General features: G+C 35.6%; 3 protein-coding genes across 3 annotated transcripts; all 3 read right to left on the bottom strand.

Annotated features, from left to right (window-relative positions):
• Nucleotides 1-1,645: 1,645 nt before the first annotated feature.
• Bma-efa-6 (Uncharacterized protein) lies at nt 1,646-6,000 on the bottom strand (the record flags this gene model as incomplete). Its single annotated transcript, XM_043073818.1, has 12 exons — nt 1,646-1,972; nt 2,165-2,308; nt 2,634-2,781; nt 2,959-3,184; nt 3,375-3,559; nt 3,645-3,772; nt 3,957-4,015; nt 4,275-4,468; nt 4,843-4,954; nt 5,027-5,300; nt 5,457-5,636; nt 5,893-6,000. The coding sequence occupies 12 exons, from the start codon at nt 5,998-6,000 to the stop codon at nt 1,646-1,648; spliced, it is 2,085 nt and encodes a 694-aa protein (XP_042929752.1).
• Nucleotides 6,001-10,904: 4,904 nt separating this feature from the next.
• Bma-htz-1 (Uncharacterized protein) lies at nt 10,905-11,703 on the bottom strand (the record flags this gene model as incomplete). Its single annotated transcript, XM_001899155.2, has 3 exons — nt 10,905-10,984; nt 11,146-11,351; nt 11,579-11,703. The coding sequence occupies 3 exons, from the start codon at nt 11,701-11,703 to the stop codon at nt 10,905-10,907; spliced, it is 411 nt and encodes a 136-aa protein (XP_001899190.1).
• A 3,932-nt stretch (nt 11,704-15,635) lies between these two features.
• Nucleotides 15,636-18,400, bottom strand: Bm2748 (Uncharacterized protein; the record flags this gene model as incomplete). The annotated part of the gene is made up of 8 exons (XM_001899154.2): nt 15,636-15,683; nt 15,823-16,068; nt 16,163-16,306; nt 16,846-17,058; nt 17,296-17,594; nt 17,702-17,875; nt 17,955-18,174; nt 18,398-18,400. 8 exons carry the CDS (start codon nt 18,398-18,400, stop codon nt 15,636-15,638), a joined length of 1,347 nt encoding a protein of 448 aa, XP_001899189.1.
• Nucleotides 18,401-19,465: the final 1,065 nt, after the last annotated feature.

A 19,465-nucleotide genomic window follows, 5' to 3' on the forward strand; every position in this document is an offset into this window, starting at 1 on the left:
TTTTTTAAAATTAATGGAAGCGCTAAACACACGATCCGTTCATCAAGAAGAAACTGAAGACGCTACATAACTGTAATGGAATTGAAACTAACACCGCAAGAGGCAATATTCCACGGCTTATAATTGCAGATATTACATATAGCAGCTATCATGTGAAAAAAAAAAGTACATTAAAAAAAGGAGTTCTTTAATAGATTTTAGTTATGCCTAACATTTGATAAATCTTAGGATATTGCTTGCATCTATGCAGTTGACCACATAATATGATACTACCTTTTGATGACCGCGCTGGGAAGCTTACATAAATAGAACTAGTAAGACTTAATCCAAATTTTAAGATGTTAAATGCGGGACCCATATAAATATAACTTATTCTCACAAACATAAAATAATGTTGTGAATTTAAAACAAGGAAGCAAAATCTACAAAAGTTAAGTCCATGAAATGTAAGTCTTACCATAGCTACAAATAATGCATGAAAGTTGGAATACAAAATTGATCTGAAAACAAATCGCTTCAATACAATGAGTACGAAACAAAACTGTACAATAAATAACTAGCATAAATTTAAAAAAGATGGTTCAATATAGATTTGTAGTAATCATAATGGAATAAAAGAAAACCCAAAGTGGTAGTCTGATTCACCAAAGAAATTCAATTGCTTACAGGAGTATTATCACACTGGAAATAAACATCGACAAGGAGAGAAACCATAACAGTTTCAGTGAGGCCAGCAAAGAATACAATTAGTCGAATATTAAACTGCAGCTTTTAAATAGGAATATTTTAAAATTTTAAATTTTAAAATTTAAATAGGAATATTTTAAAAAATTTTAAATAGGAGGTATGTAACTGCAATGTATTAAACTCTTGCATTTTTTCCATGTTTGCGCTTATATTTTCGCTCCACTGTGTTCATTAACTTTCTCAACTTATCTTTCAGATGGCTGATATTTATTTTACATTTCATGATAACCAAAAAATTCTTAATATGTATATGATAACTGCATTTAAGATTAACCGGAATTCCTGTCATACATCTGGTAGAAAACCTATGCTTCGAGAAGAAATATATTTCAACACTGCAGCTACTTCATCTCTTTTTGCAGCAACAAAAAAGAATTACCAGGTTTTCTCAAACTTTCAGACGAAATATAATTTAACACAAGTGGTATCACCAAATAAATGAAACAAATCTCTAAGAAATATGGAATCTCTCCACAGCACCAACTTACAAATTTTATTATAATTAAAGACCACTGCATCTTAAAAGAAGATCACTGCATGTAGAAACAATACAAAACATATTAAACAAATTTTTTCCTAAACTTATGCTCATGCGATAACTTCAAAAAAGGAAATATCATTAACTGTATTTGGGTATAAGTAAGCAAACTTGTAAGACTTTAAATGACCAAAGACAGGCGGGTTACTTGCCTACTTCCATATATTACGAACAGTTCTCTTTAACGCATTTTAAGTACTGTCTCTAATAGCTAACCAAATAACAACTTCAACTTTGACAATCTTGCCCGACGCATTTCTCAAAGCAATTTTATCACAACATGGTGATGCAACAATGTGATGTGAATTTCCATAATAATCTAAGAGTAGCATAGATCGTATTGATACCTAACCAAAAATCTCATTTTGATATTAACAAATGGGGACCTGGATTGTGCAGTATTGCTTCCTGGTAACTGCAACGGTCCGTGCTTGTGCCTGACCCACCGGATTCTGGATCGGAATCTTCCTCTTCTGCTTTTTCAGCCCTTGCTTCTGCCTCTGGTTCCTCTTTCACTATGCTTGTACAAGCGAACATTTTGCTTTGGGTAGAAGTGGACAACTTACTTGTATCTCCCACTCGATAAATTCCTATGACGGGTTCTACACGTATTGCCGTGGAATGTGATGGTGAGAGTACACTAAGGTTTTCACGCAGAACCTCGACATAACGCTGGTAACGTTCTCTCTGCAAAGAGAATCAGAATATGCTATTGATTAATACCCAAATTAATTTCCCAACACAATCATGAATGAAACGCTAGAAAAAATCAAGTAGTTTCTCTAATCACTGCATTAACTGAATTTTCTAACTGAAACATGTTTTGAACACATTAAATAGTTATCACACGAGGATAATTAAATGAAATAAACAAGTTACTTCTTGGTACAGAAAACGTTCTTTGTAAAAAAAGTCTTGCACAATATGGCCTTTAGCATTCAAAGATGGCGCTGTTCTCATAAGTTCTGCAAGCTTCAATCCCATTTCTTCTTCTTTTTTCTCGTGTACTCTTAGTTGCTCCACCTGTAACCAATTTTAATTGCTTAAATGTCATTTTGAAAATTATTATTAATGCGATCACAAAAGCGTACTATTGCACAAAAATGTAAGTGTACTATTGCAGTATGCACTTATCTTATATTTTTATTACTGGTACGGTTTTTTAATCCTTACATAACTATTCGAAAGTAATTGCTCAAACAAATGGGCAATGCGGAAAAAACTTAAAATGCAATGGATGGTAAAGATAATTTCTCTCAATAATTAATTTTTTCAGATTTACAGCTGTAAATATAAATCTATGCAAAGTAAAGTTGCAATCCTAGTTTTTATATGAGAAAATACTTACTATTGACAGACCTGACGGCGCACTAGGTAGTAGCGGTTTGTGGAAAACTTCAACCTGATTTGAAACAGATGCCGGTAATGCTGGTGAAGAAAAAGCTGCAGCAACGTAATTAATTGTATCAATCCATTGCTGCACTTCGCTCGGATCACTGAAAAACCATCTTTTTTCCAGAGCTTTATTATATAACGCATAAATTATATAGCGTCCAAAAAAAATTAATCAATTAATAATGTAGAATATTTCACTTATTTCGAATTAAAGGAATATTTGACCTAATGATTTTTCAGTATAAAACATATGGTAATGAGCATGTGGTAATAATCACCTCGTTTGAAAAAGTGTTTCACCGAGATTAGCTGTCCGTAATTTGAATACATGCTGCCTCTTGCTATAATCTTCAGGCTTTTCAGCCAGTGCATGATGCAGAAGGATAACATTATTGAATGTCTGGAAACGGCCACGCCGGAAGCCGCTCTCATCTTTATGCAAATAAAGAACCATGCCACGAAGTCGAGCATAAACCATCTTCCAGCCGCGCCGACCAAACGGAGCTATATGAAACAAAGAAAATACCCCTTACCATTTTTCTTTCAAATACTAAAACATGATTGCGGTAGGTGATTCCAAAGAAATCTTTTTTAAAATCCATTTCAATGAAGGTCAGAGTCGACCATACAACAAAATTTGATTAACTGAATCTTCAATGCCAACATCTATTGCTGAAAACACTGAATGAATTACTTCGCTTTCCATCTCTATCAAAAAGATACTTCCTCACAACCCAACCAGCTTTATACTCAATCTGATCATCACTACTTATTGTCGATCGTGATTTTGATAGGGTCTTTTTTTTCTTTGTTTCATGAAACTGTGTAGTAGTACCATCCGCTCCTGATATGTCATTAGGCGACATCTTTTCCAGCTCACTGCAATAGTATTTTTAAAAAAGCAGGAAGACAACGATTCTTCAAATTTGAGGCTGATTGTTCTTAATCAATAAAAAAATCTTACCCAACCCATTTGATAGGCTGCTCCTTGATAGCTACATATAAAGTCTTCAACAGAGAGCAATCGAAAATATGTTCTGTGTAGCTCAGATTATCTACGAAATCACGACTAGACATCCGTCTTCCAACATTCTGCAGAAATGAAATTTTGAAATGGAGCTATTGAAATGTAGAACACCTAAGCTGAAATGAATAATGAGAAGTATAAAACCATTTTTGATCAAAACGCTATAAAATAGCGGTGTTTTTGGCTAAATATATAAACATTCAGGAAAAATAACTCTATATAAATAAGACAATTACAGTAATCCCATACCGGACCATGTAAATCCGAGTTCAGCATCAGCAAAGCACAGGTAAGTGCATGAACTTGGTCTAAAATTCAAAATCTTGAGCAATCCAACATCAGTGAACATTAGCACATATTCAGAGCACCTTATACTTATTCTTATCTCTAGAAAGTCAATATCATGTAACTGCATTTCAGTTATGGAAGACTAGTTCAGTCCATTGTCTACAAAGATATCTTGGTCCACTGTCTATAAAAATATCTTGCTAAATCTAAAGTAACCGTTCCTATCCAAGAAAAAAAAAATATAATGAACCGCAACCTACTAATATTCTAGTGACTTACCTGCACTTTTGAACAATGTTGGATTGCATTCATAATAACGCTTCGCGAAATGCTCGGTAACACGAGTTCTTTCCTGAGTTTCACCCGTAAGACAAAATCTTGAAAGGAAATCCCGTAGTGCTGCATCCAAACGAATGCCAGAGAAATTGAACAAGGCACAATATTCTTCGGCAACGGATATACCAAATTCATTTCTAAATTCATCATAAATGAAAAATGTATTATGTTCTTGCTGCTGTTTTACCGCTTATTTCATAAATAATACAAAAGCTATATTCATATTAGCCTAAAATTTGTTCTTTATAAAAATGTAGGAACAAGAAAATTCCTTATGAGCAAATATCTTTTTAGTGAGTGTCCTTTCCCTGTAAATCTATTCAGAAGTTTCTTGATACTCATTGTTTTTTCCTTCATATATTTTTCAGAAGTTTTACATTTTTGAGCCTCTGCTGCAATCTGTAAAAAATAAACACATCCCGAAATCTGAACAAAACCTGACAGGCATTCATGCCAGTGGATATACAATTCTTATTCTTCAAAGCAATCAGATCAAAAAAAAAAAAAATACGTTTTTGACAAATGGACCACAACATCTTCCCTTCTGAAACCATCTAATATAAAAAGTCGTTTAGCAAGACGCACAGGTGCCTCAGCATCGAATTCCGTCCTCCTATCGTAATCTAAACAAGTTTACTGAACAAAACTAGCCATATTTTTATTAATCACAAAAAAAAAAAAAAAAAAAAATTTGCCTGAAGGAGATGGACATCTGATTGTTGATACAAAATTGTTCATAACGGGAGCAGACGATTTTGAAGGGCTATTTGGTTCACTTCGACTAGTTTCCAACGATTTTGTCACAGCCACATTTTCAACTTTCGGACTACGTGGAGTTACTGCAGAATTACTGCACGACAAAGAACTAGAAACAGTTGCAATAGATCCACTCGCTTCTGCTGTACAACTTAAGTTATTCCTATCCATATTTACCGTCACTGATGAATTCTTCTCTTCGATCCCGATATCCTGAAACAACCGAATGATCCTTATTTCTGGTCGATTGATTTCCCGCTGCGGTCGATATTGCAGTGATAGAACACCCCATTTTACTATCTCTCAGCCTTCTGCTTCCTAATGATTTTCAATTACAATCATCCAACAAAAAGGAATATTAAAGAAAACCTGGAGATACTGCTTCTCGTGGAGTCCATTTTCAGATTGTGATGCAGGAACCGCAGATTCTGGATTAAATCTCCTACTTCTCGATTTTTCTTGCATTGTTGACGGAAAATCGTCAAATGGTTTTCTAGGTGCGGGTAAGTCTGCCTTTTCAGTTGTTGGTGGCAGCTGTTCGAAATGCATCTATAAACAAGTCTAATGTAAACTTAATCCAAAAAAAAACTGGGAAAAGACGTTCTGCTATATAACAGCTTACAACAAACATTGCTAAAGACTTACAATCTTTAAATGACGATCTGAAAAGACAAAAATCGGATAAAATATTCTTAGGGATAGACTTTAACAAATTTTTATACTATTTTTAATGCACCTGATTATTTATTCCTTGTAATAAATTTTTACAGAACAATTCTAAAGCAGCATTTCACTAGCAAATAACCTCGGCGTATCGAGGAGATATTTTATGGTTCAAACTGATCATTTTATCACCGGTCATCAAAAAGAATTCAGAACGTGGTGCTCCATTCTTTAGCGAATTCTCCGACATCTTTTTCGGGTCGAGTGGAGACCTTATTAAATCATGTCCAAGGAGCACCTCTGTCATACCTACAAAAGTCCTCATTAATAAACATACAACATCGGTTAAAAATTGTACCTTTAATAGGCTACAGGAGCAAATTTTACACATAAATCAGAATTTAAGATTTATTCAAACATGCACAAGATGCTTGAAAAACTGAAAAGCGTTAAGAAAAGAATTCAGATTCCAATGTACAGTTTGATGGTTCTTTACGGTAAAAAATGGAAGTGGAGAATAACGATAGAATATAATAGCATATAAGGCACATTTCAGCTCTCTCCACAAAATAATGAATAAGTTCTGTAGAAAAATTTTTGAAATTGAGCAGAAAAGAGTGAAATTACAATAACAAGCACGGCTGACGAAACGGCTGACGAATGGACAAATCTAGTCAGGAGACGACATAAGTCTCGTACAACACTTTTAGCCCCTAATATTAACTATTCAACTATACAACTACAAAACTCTAACCAGGGACCGAAAATCTTAACAGTAAACATTGTTAGTCTCTTCCAACCAACTCAGAAAATTACAAGAAACGTTATGCCAAACGCGGAAAGCACCCAATAATCTATAGATATCTCTGTAAGATTTCATAAAACCTTACACGGATGTCTTTACGTAATGCAGGTTTTCAACAAGCGGCATATATGAAATGTGGATCTGAAATATGTCTTTATTTTTTCGAAAACACTGTAGATCACAACTCCTGAAACAGTAAGTTTTCATCCAGAAAAATTTACATTTCTCAACAGTAATAGAGAAGCCTGCAAGTGTAGCTCAGCCAACTACATTAAATCAATAAGTTTACGCAACCAGGTGAAGTTTTAATTTATGCTATAAATAATTGTTAGCAATCTCACTGGTACATAAACTGCATAGTAAACAAAGTCCTAGATCTACTACTTGAAAGTTTTAGGTTACAAGTTTAGGGATGATGGAAATCATAAGAGCAAATGAAAATGTGATCTTCAGAAAAAGTGAAGGAGTAATCTTAAATGATACGCAATAGTACGTAGCACAAAAGAATATGCAATCAAAAGAATGAAGCGATGATTTACAGATTCAGTTTGCATTTGTCAAAAAATCCACTACAATGAGAATCGAATGTTTTATGGTCTCACACTGCTCGTCAAAACAAGCAAATTACTACACCAACATCTTCTCTCACCCACAAGCAGTCGTTGTTAAGCCTTATCAGTTGCAAAGGAGCCCTATTAAAGAGACCCGTGCTGTAACGCAGCACTCTCACCGACTGCTGTCATCCAATGGGCAATGTTTCTTGCTGAAGTTACATTTCTAATCACTTTTGTAATACTATTTCACATTCAACAGCAAAGAAGGCATTTTCATCCCATCATTTGTTGTTCACAACTTCCGTCAAGCCTTTAGGATTTTCATCGTGGCTGTACGAGTGAACTTCATAACATGTAAACTTTCCCTTAGCTTAACTTTACGTCAGACATATTTTTATGTCATGGTCTTAAAAAAATTATAACATAACTCAAAGCAAGTTTTGTTGCCAAATACCGAATGGTCAAGAAGTCCACTGAGAAGTCAACAAATTGATACGATTTTATATGCTCGAAATGTAATCAGTCTTTTGCGACCTTTTCAAAGTGGTCAGTTAACTGATGATGATTCAAAAGCTACTGCATCCTTGTGTCATGTTAAGTGAATTACACAAAAGAATGAAATCCAATACATATGCACATCTTGCAGATATGATGACCAAGAACATAACGTACAAGAACATCTGCATTCTGAATTTGATCTGTTAGCACCTCTGACCATCTAACCTCATAAAATACTTCGTGAACGTGTAAGACTTATTCCATACAATATATTCTGTCGTTTTTATCAGCTTTTCAAACAAACTCACAATTCGATCTGTGTTGAAAATGCTAAATGCTATATTTAATTTTTCTTATCTAGTGCACCTTCTCCCAAGTTATACTCTCTCCTTCTGCAATTGTGTTAATTGAGTTTTACTCCAATCTTCCGGTTAATTGAAAATTCCTTGTTTCAATGTATTTGTTTGCACATAACACCCAAATGTGCATTTATCGATAATATATGCTTAATTTCTATATTTAATTTTTCTTATCTTGTTCACCTTCTTCCAAGTTATACTATCTCCTCGTGTCCGTTGTCTCAGAAAGCATTGCACTGTGGCGTGTATGTATGTGTATGCCGTTCTCTGATTCCTGATTTGATAGCCACTTTGGTATAAATGATCTGATTTCATGGTGTCTTACCTACCCTTGCCTGCTGAACTGCATTGTGATACACATCGTCAGCGCGAAACTCTAGCATTCAACTAATAAATATGGATAAGTGCAGCATGCTGCATTCATTCACTTAGTTTTTTTTTTTCTTTTTTCACATTTCATAATCGACAAACATTAATGCACCAAATATAAAAAACAAAAATCACTTCATTTTGTTAAGACTGATGGATCCGGTTAAATTTATTTATAATAACTACCTTCGGATTTCAAAAATTTCGTTGCTGTATGTTTTGATGGTCAGCAACGGGGCTCACATAAGTTATTAAACTGAAAGGAACTGAATGCAAATGTGGATGGAAAAAAATCTCTTCCCTCTTGTATTAATCGCGCACTAGTAAAAGAAAAACGGAGAATTGGTCAGAATATCTGGCAAATATTAGAATGCTTCTACTAAGGAATAGAAAAGCAGGGACTGCATTACCGGATTTATGGAAAGCAAGTTGCAAAGTGGGGATGGATTGCTGACATTACTTGAAAAAATCTAATTCATGAGATTAAGGAACGGAATAGAAGCGAGAACAAATCAGTTTTTTTTTTCCGCAGCAAATCACCTCACATCAATTTTGGATTAATTTTATGTTTGAATGCTATGTTTGGATTAATTCTGGATGGGAACCGTTATCCCTAAATTCTTTTCAAAACTTCTGTTAAGAATCTTCTGCCAGGATGAAACTGATTCCTGCAGGAACCATAGTAGAAGGTTGAAATGATTAGGATCCTAGCAGTGTTACAATAACAGGAAGGTTCAGGAATGAGAAGAGGGAGGAGAAGAGAATAAAGTTATCTGAATTAAAAAACTAAAAGCAGGCAAATCTAGAAAAGGAGAAAAAGTTAAAGTTAAAATTTTAAAGTTTTTAAAATTAAAGTTAAAATTGAAATTTAAAAGTTTTTAAACCTCCAAAGGTTAAGGAATTTTTCAAATTGATTTTGTATATACAATATCTTGAGTATCAGATTGAATAAATTGAAATTATTCTCTCGTTCGCTTTGCTCACGATTTTCCGCCAACTTAAGTGAGCTGCAGAGTTTATTGGTACACTGGATGTTTAGAGAAATAGGTAGATGCCGAACTGCAGCCAGGTAATAGTAGATAAAATAGTTCAAAGCATTTTACACATACACACATAAAATACCATACACAAACATATTCATATTTTAACCACTGACCAATCTGTAAGATAGCAGAGACAAACTTCCTTTGCAAATGTAATATCAGTGAGTGGATTCCTGATGCTCCAGTTAAAACACTCCTCCCAGATGTCGTTTTTACTGCTTAAATCCCATTAAAATACTAGATTAATCAAGGAAAAAGGAATTTCTTGTTAGACGACATATATTTTTCACATTACTAATCGGATGAATTCAGACCAATTCCTTAAATTATTGTTAGTAACAACTTCAATCAGTTCATGGCGTTCACGAAAAAATAACAACCAACAAAACCGCCCCCAGGTCGCTTGGTGTTAAGCTTCATTACTTTCTTTTTAGACTTTAGTTTCCTGAAATAGTAACATTTAAAATCAGATGGACGCTGTAATGCTCCTAAAAAATATCTTGTTTCCTCGTGAGCTCTCCTCCATCCTAAAATCCGGTCTTCAATGTAGTATAGTATTTCCTCATTTTTCGGAACAAGAAGTATTTTAGAAAGAAAACATTAAAAGATTACAGAAGTCACTTACACCATAGTCCAACTAAAGCCTTTTGGGACAGACAATTCCTTTTAAAACGCTTTGTTTTGTTGAACAAAAATAAAGAAACGCTATAACAAATCTAATGACAGTGAGGGTAGGTCGACTCCCCAGATGATTTGAGCAAGCTGAGAATATGTCGCATATTAAAACTGGCTACGACCAAAATGCCCAGGCTAATGTATTATTGGATTTCGGATTATTTAGGAATGTATTCTTGATGATAACATGAAAACACTGCATTATAGAAGTGAACGTGCAATGTATAACTTTCACCACGAATCCATGATACTGGTAACAAGATTTCAGTTCTCATTAAAGATGCAACTGCATATTCGTATCTTCTTGTGAAAAGGACACGGAAATAGTATAAATGCGAACATAGCATCGGTAGTTTCAAACTTCACTTCTAAACATACGACAGGGAACTTTTTAGAATCCACAAAGCAAAACGATAAAGAAGAGATCTGAAACTTTTGTGCACTAAAATCCGAATTTCTAAAGAATTAAAAAAAAAAAGAAAGATATATTAATATCAAGAAATAGAGGAAATACAAAGTGACATCAGATACAAATATAATTTTGAAATCGCCGTGTAGTTCACAATTTTACGTCATACTACTATTTAATCATACTTTTGCAAGCTGTAAAGCTACATAATCTCTCCTATAAGTGATGAGACGATTACGTCAAACATTTACATCGCCAAATTATTCGTGCGATGTGATAAAAACGACACAGTGATATGAGTGCAAATGAAAAAAGATGGAGTAAAATATGACTGAAATGTGGTACTTGAAATACAATATAACCAGCGTAAACTGACAACTTTAAAGCAAAATATGAAAATAATTAAAACCATAAATAGCCAAATGCATAAGAGATGGTTAGCTCAGGCTGGACCCTGTTTCTGAGCTGGAGTCGGCTGTCCTTTCTTGCTCATTAGGTAACGATGAATATGCGGAATCACACCTAAAATAAGTAGACACTGCAATGAATAACAAATATAATATGCGAAATCATTTAAACCGACCAAAGTAGTATTAAATTTCAAAAAATTTCGCCCTTCATCCTTCCAGTTTCTTTTTGTTTCTACCGACAGATGTGACAGTTTTAGAGGAAAAACACCCGACCTCCACCAGCAATAGTGGCTTTTATCAGTGTGTCTAGTTCCTCATCGCCTCGTATTGCCAGATGCAAGTGCCTCGGTGTGATCCTTTTCACTTTCAAATCTTTGGAAGCATTGCCTGCCAGTTCCAGTACTTCAGCAGTTAGATATTCCAGGATTGCTGCACTGTAAACAGCTGCTGTAGCACCAACACGTCCGTGTGATGTGGTTCTGCAATTCGACTTAGATTTCTAAAAGTACTGTAAAAGTGTAAGTGAGGAAAATCTAGTACGAACATGACCAGAAAGTTGTAGAATTGCAACAAATCAGTTGGTAAGAGAATGAGAAACTTCACAGCAGATATTCCAACAGACATGAAAACTTAATATAATTAAAGAAAGAGAAAGTAACTGCTTCGCTTTTAAATCTTTGGAAGCACTGTCCATCAAAAAATATACCTCTGTTTTAGGAAGCGATGAATACGTCCAACAGGGAACTGCAAGCCAGAACGTGCACTTCGCGATATGACTTTACCCTTAGATTTGCCAGAATCCTTGCCTGCTTTGCCTTTACCTCCAGCCATAACGTAGGTACTGTAAAACCGTTTAGATTATCAAGCACCACATAGTATACTGCTCTTTACACGCAACAATTATGATTTTAATATCGGGTAGTTCATTAGTTACCCGATATTAAAGCCGAAAACAAAACAAAGGAAACTAATGAATTATTTGAATGACCGGAAGATAGCTCATGATTTTTCACTTTACTGTTGAACATAATGTAATCATAATACGGAGTGCGCGTTGTTAAGCTGCGGGTAAATCGTCAGGATTTTACCATCAGGAAATACTGTACAGTGGGAAGGCTGGAAGCCCCTAATGATTTTCGAACTCAACACTTGAGATGAGACATGAGAAAGTAAGCATGTGGAGCACACGAACGAGAAGTTTGGCAACCACCCTTACTTAATCGGAGTGTAACACCGAAATCAACCAATTTATGCAGTTTCTGTGATCTATGCTAGATTCATAACGGACAAACTCTTGAAAAAATTATTTGTGATCTGCGTCTCAATATGACCGAAATTAAGGAAAGATCAACTGAAATTTCAAACAAAACGAATTTATCACTTTCTTATCAGTAGAGTTTGCCCTCATACACTGCACAGAAGCTAGTATTAAAAATGACAATCGACCTGAAATGAACTTCTAACGACAACAAATATTGCAAATCACATACAAGGTAGACACAGCACTGTCCACATTATTTCACAACCGCGCCGGAGATGGCTTAGCATGCTGTTTATGTCTCCGTTGTAGACGAAATGCACGGAGAAAACGGAGAAGCTGAGAAGAAGAGAGGAACTGGGAGAGGGAGAGGGAAGATGAGGAGAAAAGGAAAGAGTAAGGGAGAAACAGATGGGTGAGCGTGTTCCCGCCATGACTTTGTACGAACGACGTTAGATCGATATTTGCGTACTGGGAGATGCCGGGAAGGTGGGACAGTAATGGAGCAGTGAATGCTGACTGTAAGTGTCAGTCATCGGGGTTTTTTGCAACAGTCAGTGATCACTCTTTTTAGTCCATCTGTTGAAGAGAGCAAATATCTTTCAAGCTAATAAAGTGAAGTGCTAAAATAGTAAATGAGTCGTTAGATTTCTTTAGAACTGACGTTCAGTAGGGGCAACTCAACTCATGCACTTGTAGAAGATGAGAAGCTCAGATACTGAAAAGAGGTGGACACAACGGGTCAACATTCAAACAAAGAAATGAGTGATGCAAGGGTCATCTGTGTGCAAATGACCCTCTATCGAGTGAGAAGTGACCTCGATCCTATTTTCTTCTACCTGTTGCACTGTTAACCCGTTCTGCCCGTCTTCTTTTCAGTATCGAAGCTTCTGTCGTTATAAGTTTTTTGTTTTTTCATCTTGTTTTATTCGTAAACAAATTTGTTTCCTTCACAGTTGCATATTTCCGTTTAGCGATGTCCCTTCAGATGTATTTTACAAATTACTAACCTCTAATTAACTCACTCTCTTTGAAATATATTCCAAGAAGAGTAAGTCGAATTTCATGCTTAAAAACTTTTTCAGTGGCACATTTCAAGCTAATTTATGTTATGGAAAAAATGACATCTTCTGCGGATATGATAGCTTGAAACAAGCTTTCTCGTCAACACAAAGTCAAATCACTCTTTCGGAAGAGCATCTAATAACGACAAGCACTATCTGGAAACAACCATTCCTTCATTTGACACAATATCAGATTGCTGCGGATATCTGCAGATTGAAAGCAGTAGAACAAAAAGGGGAAAAATCTTCTTAATGGATTAGTCCACCAATTCATTGACAGTTGACATTATGTCGATAGCACTACCTTCTTGGGTACTAATACATGTTTTTGCAGTTTCCAAACAATAACCCTAGAAATGAGCTCATCAGAAATTCGTGTCAGAAAAGTATGGTTTTAAAGCCAATCTTCAAAAACATCTTTTTCATAAGGGAGAGATGCTCTTTCTAGCTCTGAATAGACTATCAACCTGCATGTGCTCGTTCTTCCAAGTATATTCGCCGGATTAAGTAATCTAACACTATCGTTCAGTGATCAGCAATCTAAAACTCCTCGCATACACATTGCCTCGAAGGTAACAGAAAAAAAATAATTGCCAATTAATGGCTTCTCATAGCAAATAGATCAGTTTGACTGACTTTCAGGTTTTGTTTTGTCTCCTGTTGTTTTCTTCTAATGTTTGAAAATTTTTGATGCGGTGTACAGTGCCCAAAAATTTGGACGATGATGTCACAAAGGGTGGTAGGTATGGCGATTTGCACTGCTATGAAATTTCTGATTAAAAGCTAATCATGGCTTACACAATTATTTTATGATCTCAACTTTGCTCATTAAGTAAGAATAAAAACAACTGCAAATAAAGAGTGGAAAGAGCAACTCTTGACCAGACATTTTCAATCAAAAAATCACAAAATTAATGAGTAAAGTCTCCTGTTTCCTGTTACGGTTTCAGGAACATAGGCGCAAATTCGAGGCAATCTGCGTACCTCATCAATTTGTGAAAATTTTGCACTGGAATTTAACGGCAGGCAAATTCTAATCACTTTTACTCACTTATTCTAATCACTTAAATCACTTATCACTTATTCTAATCACTTAAAATCATTTATTCACTTATTCTAATCACTTAAAGATTTTCGACATTTTTTGACAAATATAAAGTCTCAACTAGCAGCACCAGCATACTAGTACTTTAATGGTTTTATACAAGAAAGAATAATCAATATTATTTGACATGCATTTTTTAATGGGGAGTTACGAAAAAACGCTTTTCTCGGTTCGCAATTAGCAAATTTATTTTTTATTAGTTTTTCAACACACTTTTTCCGTTTCCTCCTTCGGCGCCATAATAATTATTCCATCTTCTGGGTAAAATAACTAAAGTGTTTATAGTAAAATGTTCTTTATATTAATAGAATGATGCCTATTGAAAACCCTTTTTAAAAAGTAAATATAAGGCTGAATGTTTTAACCAATGCTTGAAAACTAATACGAAACTAATTACTGAGCATAATGGGCAACTTATGACAAGCTCAGCGAACTACCATCTGTTCCATGAAGCACATTTTGGGGCACAAGGATGTAACATTAGATCCCGCGTAAAACTGACAGGCCTTCAGGAACTGGTGAGCTTACAACAGCAATATTTCGTCCTAAAAGCAACTAAAGTCAGATATTTGCTTAATGTCGCAATAAATTCATGAATTCGGAACCCCTTAACTTACGACTTGCGTAGTAAGATGGTTCTCTGTCAAAAGCAAACTGTGAACTGTGAACGGAGTTTTTCCCCACACCACTGCTAGCATGTTCTTTATTAACAAAAGAAGAGGTGGTGATAAACTGTTGAGGACAACGGACATTCAACACACTGGGTCGAAAATTTCCTCATTTCTGTGTAGACAGTGCAAAATGTGTAGACACCAGACCAATTTGCAATATAAAATGTCGCTCACCTGGCAATTCTAACGGTGAGGTTTTTAATTCGTAGTAACATTTTCAGCTACAACTCACATAATCATAGAACGACCTGACCCCACCTAATCACATCATGCTCCAACCACCATAAGTACTACCTGAACTCTTATTGAACAATGAATTATGTTATATCCTTTTCTATTATACCCTCTTCTATCCTTTTCTATCCATATTGCCTTTCCTTCTTAATCTTTCCCTTTAAATTAGCAAAATGTCATAACGCAACATTACAGATGGAAAAAAAAAACGTCCACAAAAAGCTAGCATAAGCCATACTTTGCGAATGACAAGTGCAAACATAGACTGAACTTTTCGTATCGTTTATTGTTAACGAAACAGATAAGACATTTCTGCTTAATGAATAAACAGAAAATTATTCTTGGTACGGAAATAAAATTCAAATGAAAAGGATCAAAAAGAAACAAGCAACAAAATGCCACGACTTGTTGTAAACAATTTCTACTGAAAATCAGTACTCTTCGCCTTCGCCTTCACCTTCCAACGAATCAATTCCCACCTTCAAAAAAGAAATAAGTACTTTTCTAAGAAAGCTTACTAAAAAAATATTTAAATACGAAAGCAGAGACTTCAAAGGCATCAAGAAAATGCTTTTAAAAATAACTTTTAATTTCAAAGGCAGATTATAATGCTTAAACCTCTTCATAGTCCTTCTCGAGAGCTGCCAAATCCTCTCGCGCTTCTGAAAACTCTCCCTCTTCCATGCCTTCTCCGACATACCAATGCACGAAAGCCCTCTTTGCATACATCAAATCAAATTTGTTATCAAGTCTTGCCCACGCTTCCGCTATTGCCGTCGTATTCGCAAGCATACAAACAGCACGAGGTACCTTTGCCAGATCACCACCAGGAACAACTGTAGGTGGCTGATAATTTATGCCAACCTAAAAGAACTAGGATTCCCATATATATATATATATATATATATATATATCAATTAAGATAATTTGAGACTCAACAGCATAGTCTAAAACATACTTTGAAACCTGTTGGACACCAGTCAACAAACTGAATGGTACGCTTCGTCTTAATACTAGCGATGGAAGCATTCACATCCTTCGGTACAACATCACCACGATAAAGAAGGCATACCGCCATATACTTCCCATGTCGAGGATCGCACTGAAAGATTGGCGTTTCCAAACCTTATTGAATTTGACAGCGCTCTTTCTCCCCGTGCCACACAGACAGACAAAATATACACTTTTTTAATCTTCAAGTACAGTGGAATCAGTCAAATACCATCAGCTACGTCTTACAAATCCCCTGAAGTCAAATTCTAAGGCTGCAAAAATAAGCATATCGCTTTTATTATATATATATATAATAATCAGAGAAAGCACTAACCCAATACTCAAAAAAAAAAAATGACACTATAAACGTCATCAGGTCACTTTACCAGTTGCGAACACCCCTTTCGTGTTATTTCCGTTTTTTTTTTCCCTCCCCGCCCCCTTCTTGTTTACCCTATCCTCATTGCTTCTATAAGTACACGTTACAAGACCAACCAACTTTTAAGCGAGATGTGTGGCACAAAGTTCATCATAAACATTTTCTAGCTTAAAACGCTGAAGGCATTTCTTTCCGTAACACACACTCCTCTAATACCGATAAAAATGCAGCAACGATTTCTTTCATCTACGGTAAGGAAATATTCTTACTTTAACCATCTGATTAGCTGGTTCAAAGCATGCATTTGTGATGTCTGCTACTGAGAGAGATTCATGATATGCTTTCTCCGCAGATATAACAGGTGCATAAGTAGCCAAAGGGAAATGAATACGAGGATAAGGTACCAAATTTGTTTGGAACTCCGTAAGATCCACATTCAGGGCACCATCAAACCGAAGGGAGGCAGTTATTGACGACACAACCTGCAATACTTCGATTTCTTAATTATGAATGTATATGAAACTCGCTAATAACTTACTCCACAAAAGTCTTTAACCATATTCTCCACTGAACTCATAACATCACACACTTTTCTTGAAATGCTATTGGTCGACTACAATGTGAACAACAGATCAGAACTACATTTTGTGTTATTGTAAAACCACCATACATTATAATTACAGCGAGAGCTTCATTGTAAACTACAAATCTCAGTAGACCTGCGAAATGAGCCGATTAAGATTTGTGTACGATGGTCTCTCAACATCCAAATTGCGACGGCAAATATCATAAATAGCTTCGTTATCAACCATAAACGCGCAATCAGAATGTTCAAGAGTAGTATGGGTCGTAAGTATAGAATTGTATGGTTCTACAACAGCGGTAGAAACTTGCGGAGCTGGATATATCGAAAATTCCAATTTACTCTTTTTACCGTAGTCAACAGATAATCGTTCCATCAACAGTGACGTAAAACCCGAACCAGTTCCGCCACCAAACGAGTGGAAAATCAAGAAACCTGAAAATAAATACAACACGGATAGAAAATCATTCAAATACAATGTACTTTGTAAACTCATATATGCTTATCATAAACAATATATAGACAAAGTGTATTAATCGCACCCTGTAAACCAGTACAATTCTCAGCCAAACGTCGGATGCGGTCAAGTACCAAATCAATCACTTCTTTCCCAATTGTGTAATGTCCTCGTGCATAATTATTCGCAGCATCTTCTTTACCGGTGACCATCTGCTCAGGATGAAAAAGCTGCTTGTATGTTCCGGTTCTGATCTCATCTAAAGTTCATATTTCATTCACAGATATTCTATTAGACATTTAAAACTTCTAATGTAAACTGTTATGCCACATACTTACCTACTACTGTTGGTTCCAGATCAACCATAATTGCTCGCGGGACATGACGACCAGTCCCCGTCTCTGAGAAGAATGTTGAGAACGAGTCGTCAATTTGGCTCTGTTTATCTGATGGCATACGTCCATCAGGTTGAATCCCGTGCTCCAAACAAAACAATTCCCAGCAAGCATTTCCAATTTGAACACCAGCTTGGCCCACGTGTACTGATATCACTTCGCGCTAAAATAACTACGACTGATTCCCCTTTTCAGACATTGCAACAACTGCGACATAGTACAACAGTTACTGAAGTATGCTAGGAATGAAGCTTCCGTAATACTTCAACTGTCAAGTATAAAGCAGCAAATTATCATGCATGAGAAAATATACTTCAATTTTCTGTATATCTGGAAAGACACAAACATGCTACATTCTAAACGAGATAAAAAAGGAAAGAACTTACCATGGCTGTATTAAAACTCGGAAGTGTTAAGAATAATCGAGTTGAAATAGATGCAATGAATTCTGAAAACGACAAGATAATGTGAATATTCAGGACAGCAAAAACAAAAAAATTCTCTAAATTTCATGCTTTGGAATAATTTCCACTGAAATGGTTAGACTTTCAAGGATGTGAGAGATCCATATCAATTTGCAGCAATTCTTAAAAGTCTCATCCCGATTCTCGTTCTCATCCTTCTATCAAAAACAAAAGAATCAAGAAAACTCTCCTCTACGTACTTCGTTTAACGGATTATGAATGCTGCTTGGCTCTCCTCTTATGACTAAAAAATGTCTTCCAACTTAAATGCTCAGAAATTGTCTATGTAAATTTTCTAGTCCAAATATTTCTAACATTCCTTCCCGGCTACTTTAATTTTTTAACACTATATACCAACATAAATGACTAGTCCATGTTTTTAACACTGTTTTCGCCAAAATTTTTTCTTTACAGTGGGACCAGAAAACGTTGCCGTGTTTATTGCTTATCAACATTTCTATTCAAAACTTCCCATATGACGAAATTAATCCGTATGGAAATGACAACTTCAAAAAGATCAAGCTGACATTGATCAAAACTAGTCCAACCTTAACAACCAGTAACAGTAGTGCTACAGTTCATCCTCAACACAGTTGAGACAATGTAGTACTATCATAAAACAGTTTCATAGGCAGTACTGTTTCACCTTTTTGTATTTCGACAAAAGAAAATTTAGGTATCTGCAAAAACCTAGACTGTAGCACCCACACAAAAAAGATGTTAAGGACCACGATTCAAGTTTTCCTCATCACTCGCATATTATAAAATAGGGGAACAATATTTACAAAGCAATGACTCCTAAAAAAAGAGCAACTACACGGTGGATAGTGAGTTTCCTTCTACAGCTCAGTACTACCATATCCCAACCATCACCTCATCAAGCACCGCACCCAATGCCATCTCCATCCTCTCCGACCGACTCCCAACACCACACTATTGATGTCCGACCTATACTGCCAACACTGACGACAGAAAACACCTCTCTCTGTC

The sequence above is a fragment of the Brugia malayi genome (genome assembly GCF_000002995.4).
Source record: "Brugia malayi strain FR3 genome assembly, contig: Bm_v4_ChrX_scaffold_001, whole genome shotgun sequence".
Classification (NCBI taxonomy): Eukaryota; Metazoa; Nematoda; class Chromadorea; order Rhabditida; family Onchocercidae; genus Brugia; species Brugia malayi.